At 35.8% G+C, this 7568-nt stretch overlaps 1 protein-coding gene and 1 pseudogene across 1 annotated transcript; both read right to left on the bottom strand.

The window, feature by feature from the left end:
- Positions 1-2214: 2214 nt before the first annotated feature.
- On the bottom strand, positions 2215-3519 carry LOC107948024 (UNC93-like protein 3). Its single transcript, XM_041111212.1, is given in 5 exon segments — positions 2215-2306; positions 2386-2408; positions 2556-2610; positions 2613-2718; positions 2889-3519. Coding segments are annotated over 5 exon segments (447 nt in total). The 5' UTR covers positions 3060-3519.
- LOC107948829 (pentatricopeptide repeat-containing protein At3g53700, chloroplastic-like) lies at positions 3512-6122 on the bottom strand (annotated as a pseudogene).
- Between the last annotated feature and the right edge of the window lie 1446 nt (positions 6123-7568).

The following is a 7568-nucleotide window of genomic DNA, read 5'->3' as shown; positions in this document are numbered from 1 at the left end:
TGCTATATGATGCAAGTGAAATGGAACCACAAATATCAGAGTGGATGAGCTGCAGTTGCTTTGCTGCTCTCTATTTACTCTTCTTTGGAATAGCTTCTCTATGTTATTTCCCTACCATGCAGCTACTGCATCTATTTGTTGGTGTTCTGATTTTGGGAAGCCCTTGAACCATCTCCTTGTTATGCAATAATGCCAAATGTTTGTAACTCAGATGTCCATATCGTTTGTGCCAAATATCACTCGAATCCTCATTGTATGTGTTGAAGTAGGAGGCTGATGTCATGAGAATATTTGTGGTGACCACAAACATTCTGTTGACAGTCATTGTATTTCTATTATAAGCCCACGAGTCAGATGGTATAGTTTGCAAGCTCCATGTTTAATCAGAATAGTGATGCTTTGATCTTGTAATTGACCTATATTGAGCAAATTATTGCATAAATCAGGTATAAAATACACATCACTTACTGTTTGGACTTTTCTTCCAACTTCCAGCTTGATGTCTCATTTCCCTTTCACCATCAGTTTAGAATCGTTCTCAAGTTTTACCGAATGCTTGATCATTCACCAAGTCTTGTAAACCATTCTTTGTTTTCAAACATGTGGTTTGAACACCCAGAACCGAGAAACCATATCGCTTCCCTTTTGTTTTGCTTCAGATCTACTTGTGCCATCGGCAGCATCTCGTCTTCATCATCAATTTCTGCATAATAAGTTTTCTTTTCCCAATTGGGACTTTCATACTGATAATGCCCCAAATTGTGACACTTGTAGCATTCTACAGTTGCTTTATCTACACTTTTTTTGCCACGACCTCTGCCTCTTCCTCAACCTCTAGTCCAGCCTCTGCCTCTTCCACCTCAATCTTCATTTGTAACCTTTAAGACCTATTCTTCATCAATTGGGCCTATCATTCCTTGTTCATGAATCAATGGACTGCTCCGAAGTTCAACTACTGTTAGAGTCTCAACATTGTTTGATTCCTTAATTGAGCATACAACATAATTAAATTTAGGAACTAAGGATCGCAGAATCTTCCTTGTAATATCAGCTTCTTTGACATTCTCTTCGCATGCTTTCATCTTCTTGGAAATTGAGAGAGTTCTTCCCAAATAAGCATTGACAGTTTCTCCTTCCTTCATTCTCAATATTTCAAACTTAGTTTTTAGAGCTTGAAGTTGTGCTCTCTGACCCTTGTTGATCCCTTGAATTTCTGCTTCATTGAATCCCATATCTGTTTGGATGTATCATCATTGAGAATGGTCTCCATGATTTCTCTACTTATTGGTTGGTAGAGATAATACTTCACTTTCTTGTCTTTCAATTGTAGTTCTTCAAACAGCTTTACCTTTTCTTCAGATGGTTCTCTCTCTGCTAGAATTTCATCTATTCCATCTTTTACTAGGCTCCAAAATTCCTTTGCTCGAAGAAAATTCTCCATCAACTTTGCCCAATATTCATAGTACCCATCAAACATGGGAACAGCAGGTTGCACAAACGCACCATTGTTGGAACTGCTTTCCGCTATTCTTCACACTCTTCTTTCGTGTTTCTCTTAAAAGAAAACTCTATTCTTTTATTCAATTAGGCCTCTTGGACCAGGCTCCGATACCAAATGTAAAATAAAATGATGAACTCAACAGAGAAATACAACACAATGCAATCTGTATTTCTCGTGACTGTGAAAACAAACAGCAGTGGCTTTAAATAGCCTTACAAAAACAAAAAAGCTAAAAACAAGCTAACGTATCCCACTAACTTAGGAAACTAAAATACTGAAACAAATACTAATTCAAAAACAATAACAAACTAAGATATGCTCCTAATAATCAGGAACTTATTCAACAAACATAAGACTTCTTCAAATCTAACATCTGGAAGCATGGATCAAAAGACAGAATGGTTTTTCCAACTGCAAGTTATACTTAAAGACTGTCTTCTAGACCACATAAGGTATTTATAAATCTTTGGGTGCATAGAATACAAGAGGAAAAACGTTTTTTCATTAACAGTAGAAGCAACACATATCGCTCCACTTTCCAACAAACTGCATTTTAAGAAGAAACAAAATTGGGGTAAAAGATTAATATTTACAACCTCGAAATGGCCCGTTAAAGATATTCAAAGAAGATAGTTATTCTGAATAAAAAAATTAGAAAACGACTAATTGTCACAGCAGAGATCAATAGTCACCTGGTGAAGAGCAAACGTTGCCTAAAATTCTCCATTGAACTGACTGATCACAGTTCCTTCATGTAAGTTGGCATCTCTAGCATGACTGCGTGCTATAGAAGTAAGATATGTCCCTTGATAAACCAAAAGAAAGCAATAGTCATTATTCAATAAGATAAATGAACTTAAATAAGTCTAACAACATACACATACCTCCCCAACCCATATTATTGAAGCTGCAAGACCAAGGAAAAAGTAAACTGGTATCATAGTATATCAACCAAAGTAAGATGAAAATGTTTTGTCTCAAAGTTTCATCATAACTTGATTAGTACATGCTATTGTATATATAGAAACCAAGTGAATAAATGAGCAGTAATTACCATGTAGGCTTCAAATTTGCAGCTATAAACAACCAATAACCAGTAGTTCCCAGAACAGAGCATTCTTTGACCCCAGTACTCAAACCACCAATGATGCAAACAACGAGAAAACCGCAGAAGATACATACAGTGTTCCAAGAGTCACCATTCCCAAGTTTCCTTGCTAAAACCCAAAGAAAAAAGAGTCAAACTTCTCAATTTTATTGATTCTGCAGAACAATAAAATCTTCAAATTTTCCAGGAATTTCAAACAGCAGTCAGTCTTCTTAGCAACCAGCAGCTGGGGAAGTTCAATCAAATGAATAAAAGGGAAAATCGGTAGAAGAAACTCACAGCATTAACAGTAGTCTCCAAATTCTGAGCAGCTCCATAAGCGAGGAAGACCAAGAAGGCACAACTCAAAATATGAATATCCCTTGTTCGGTTTTTTGGGGTTTCTCTTTCTGAAATATCAATAACCAATGGCGCCTCCTCTTCTCGAGTACCCATCAATTCAATTGCCATCTTGAGTTCTAATATTTTTCCAGCCGGTTTGAAATCATAAGCATTCGAGAGAAAATCCAGCCGGGCTTGAAGCTCGACGTGTAAAGCACATACGGAAATAGTTTAATTAAAGTACTGGGCGAGGGAAAGGATGTTGGGTCTTGGATTCTTTGTTTATATTTTTCATAGCCATACGTGTTCTATGGAAGAAGGATCGATCTCTTGGAACAAGATTATAGGAACATTCAACATCCACTAAGTTCGATTCATGGTTTATATATTTGGGTTAATTTTTTCCTTTTCCTTTACGGCCATCCTTGCAAAAACAAGGCTTTGGGCTAGCTGCATGTGCAACTTAAAAAAGAAGTCTTTTTTATTTGTTTTTGCAATAAAATTCCTGGACTAATTCAGACCGTGTACGATGTTAAAAGCAAATTCCTGCAATAATGCAACATGACTGCAGTCTGAGAAGGTTAAGAGAAAAAGATGAACGTTGCTGTTTCTGCAGATAAAATACAGATGCTGGTTCATTACAACAATGCATCAGTGCCTGAAAATTTGAAAAATGGTACACAAAATCTAATAAATTCTGAGTACAAGCATTGCATCTTCCATCAAAATTGGGAACAAATTCCTGCTCCATTAACGGTAGGATAAGAACTTACCCTCAAAATACACAAATAATGAACAATGAAGCTTCTTCTTTGCAACATGTTTACTAGGAGCACTATCTAGCTTCATCCTGACCAGTAAGGTTTCTTCTGCTTTCTGCTGTCCAGGATGTTTCCGAGGGTAGCCAATGCATCTTGAAATTTACGGATTCTAAGAAAACCTCTTATAATGGAAACCTCACTGTCTGAACAGTTAGCTTTATCGATCACCATATTAACCAGCTTAATTAAGGTATCCTCCATAGATAAAGCACAAAGTCCTTCAGCCAGCATATAAAATGATGAGAATTCGGGTAAAAATCCTTTCTCGGTCATCTCAACTACAAAATCAACAGCTTCTCCAATTGGTCCTCCACCACTACAAAGGCCGCGAAATATTACCTTATATGTGATGGCATCTGGAGGGTCACCCTTCTCCAACATCTCTCGATAAAGCCTCATAGCTTCATTAGCTCTCTTTCGTCTAAATAGTGCTTGAATAACAGGGTTATAAGCATGTGGAGTTAAAACCATCCCTTTCATCTGAATAGTTCTAAGGAGTTTACTTGCAACCTCAACTCTACCTGCCTTACAAAGGCCCCCAATCAGGGTCCCATATGTGACAATATCTGGTTCACACCCATTTGAAGTCATGGTTTGGACAATATCCGCTGCCTTCTTAATATCACAAGACCTGCAAAAGTATGTAAGCAAAGAATTGTATGTGAACTTGTCAGGCTTCAATCCTTCCATTAGCATTTGGTCCATAAGCTGAGCCGCCTCTTCTACCCTCCTGTTTTTGCAGAGACCATCGATGAGGGTGTTATAGGTCACGGAATTTCTTGAAACCCCTTGAAGCTCCATCTCATCAAAGATTTCCTCTGCTTCTTGGATCCTCTTGTTTTTGCAGAATCCATCAATCAAAGTATTATAAGTAATAACATTCCGAGCACAGCCACTTGACTCCATTTCTTTAAGCAGGCTTAAAGCTTCCTCTAGTTTCCCTCTACAACAAAAGCTATCAATCAACATGTTGTAGGTAAACTCATCGGGTTGGCACCCTTTATTCTTCATCTCCTCAAACAATTCCAAAGCGAGAGTATGATTTCTCGTCAGGCACAGACCTTGTATCAAAGAATTAAATGTGCAAACATCAGGTAAAATCCCCTTACTTGTAAGTAGACGTGCAAGCTCAGTGGCCTCTTCAATTTGGTTCTCCTTACAAAGGGTGCTAATCAAAGTATTATAAGTAACAGTGTTAGGGGAACAATCCCTCGAAACCATTTGGTCTAAAACCTCCACTGCCTCCTCAATCTCACCAATTTTACACAATCCCGAAATTAAAGAGTTGTATGTGAATGCATCTGGATCAAACCCTTCTCGAAGCATCACATCCATGATTTCCAAAGCATGTTTAACAAAACCTGCCTTACACAAACCATTCACCAACATATTGAAGGTGAACTGATCGGGGTAAAACCCATCATTCTCCGACATCTCTTGTATAAAATCCAAGGCTTCCTCAACCCTACCTTCCTTACAAAACCCGTGTACCAAAACATTCACGGTCACATTAGTAATCGGACAACCAGCCTCCACCATTTGTCCCCTAAACCTCAAAGCACCATCCATATTACCTTCATCAATAAACCCTTGAATTATGGTGGTAAACGTTTTCTCATCAGGGGCTAAACCATAACTAGGCATTTCTTCCATCATCAAAATGGCCGGCCTAATTTGATGCGCATTACACAAAGCCTTAATCAATATGTTGAAAGTAGAAACATCAGGCTTAATCCCTCTACTAACCATCCCATCATGAGCAATTTCTACCAACTTTAACTTGTTCCCATCAACCAGAACATTCAACAAGAAATTATAAAAATGGGTATCGGGTTTTAACCCGAACTCACCTTCCATCAGCTCAACAACATGGAGAATTTCATCGTACAAACCGAACTCGGCATAACTTTCGATAAGAATTAAGAAAGTACCTGTACGAAGCTCACAACCGGAGTGCTTCACTTGTTGTAAAATAAGCTTTATGGAATCGAAGGAGCCGAGTTTTCCAAGCTTGGTGAGGAGTTCCTCGTAGATGGATAAGTTGGGGATGAAATTGGGTTGCTTAGAGGCCCAATCGAATAAGCGAAGAGCAGAGGACTCGTCGTTTTGGCGGCGGAGGGTGTGGAGGAGTTAAGTTGGAGTGAAGTCGTGGGAGAGAGGGAATTGGGTTTGGTTTGGTTGAGTAGATGAGAAGGAGATGGAGGAGAAAGGTGAAGTGGGTTTTTGGAAGAAAGGGAAAGAAGGAGAGTAAGACCAAGGGTAGCATCTGAAACATGTAGAGGAAGACATGTGTGTTTTCTTTGCCCCCTTGAATTATATGTGTTTTGTGCTAAGAGAGAGATTCAGCTTAGCATTCAGCAAAGCAACGAGCGACTAAGTAATCCTTTAAAACCGGAAAGACAGACAGACACAGAGAGGAAACAAGAGCGACGCCGTTTTATCGGAGTTTAGCATTTTAGTGTCTGGCCCAACAATAAAAAGAAAACCCATTTCAGTCTCTCAGCATTAATCCGCCAATGGCAAGTTTTGGCCCATCCTATGGGGAAGATAAAGAAAGAAGGCAACTTAACTTTTAGTTTTATTTGAAAACCCAGCTTAATAAATAAATAAATAAAAAGATTATGAATGCCTAATATTTTTTAGCAAGTAAGATTTAATAATTCTTATTTAGAAGTTTATATTTGGATATGTTGCTTGCAGTTTCACCTGAATTCTATTTCTTACAGAGTACAGTTACATCGTAATTTTTTACCTCACGTTTGGTAGTACAAATTATAATATACAATTATATATATTAAAAATAATATTAATTATCATAAAAACTATCAATACGATAATTTTTTTATTAAATGATTAAAAAAATAAAATTAAATAACCATATGTACTATATTAGTCTAATAAAATAGTCGATAATACACTTACTAATAAAAATAATAAGAAAAATAAACATTTAAATATATATTTTGTAACACTTTTTATAACACTTTTATAACATGTTTTACAATATACTTTTTTTCTGTCATAATTTTAGAAATGTTTTAGAATTTAAATAATATATATTTTATTATAATTTTATAAAATGAACATGAATTATTTTTATAATATAAACTTTTAATATTTATAATACAATTTTAGAATTTTTTTTGTCATAACCATCCTAAACATTTGTACATGTTCATACTTATAATATAATTATATAAGTATTTAGGAAGTCATAGGATAATTGAATTTGGATATAATTACCTAGGTAATTAATCTTATTCTCATTCTCTCTCTAAGAATTGAAAAGTGCAATTGAAATTTAATGAGATCCACTAATTACAAAGGTTACTATAACATACCATTCATGTGTAGTTACAAATAATTACACCCAAATTCAATTACTAGATAATTTTCTAAATACTACCTAAAATTTGGTGAATTAGATTAGAATTAAACTTAGTTTTTAGTTTTTAGTAGGGATGTTAATGGTTGAATTTAGTTGAAATAAATTTTTTTGAATAAATTTTATAGAAATACTAAAACAATCCTGGAACAAAAGAGAAAGTCCAACAAATGTCGATTAAATCCAAAACAAAAACAAGGCCCAGTAGATAAAGGCCTACATAGTAGAAAAATGAAACAACAAAACTAAAGGAAACCTAAAAACCGTCTTTTTTTTTATAAAATTAACCTAAAAATTTAATTAATTATACAAATGATTTATTTTTTTGATTAAATACATAAATGACCTAAAATCTACAGTGAAAGTTGGTGGAGCCAAAGAGTTTGGCGCCACTAACATGTCACATCAGCAACCGAGATAAAAAAATCAATT

The sequence above is a fragment of the Gossypium hirsutum genome, chromosome A04 (assembly GCF_007990345.1).
Source record: "Gossypium hirsutum isolate 1008001.06 chromosome A04, Gossypium_hirsutum_v2.1, whole genome shotgun sequence".
Taxonomy (NCBI): Eukaryota; Viridiplantae; Streptophyta; class Magnoliopsida; order Malvales; family Malvaceae; genus Gossypium; species Gossypium hirsutum.
The sequence above is the reverse complement of the archived record's forward strand: the minus strand, read 5'-3'. Positions and strand labels throughout refer to the sequence as shown.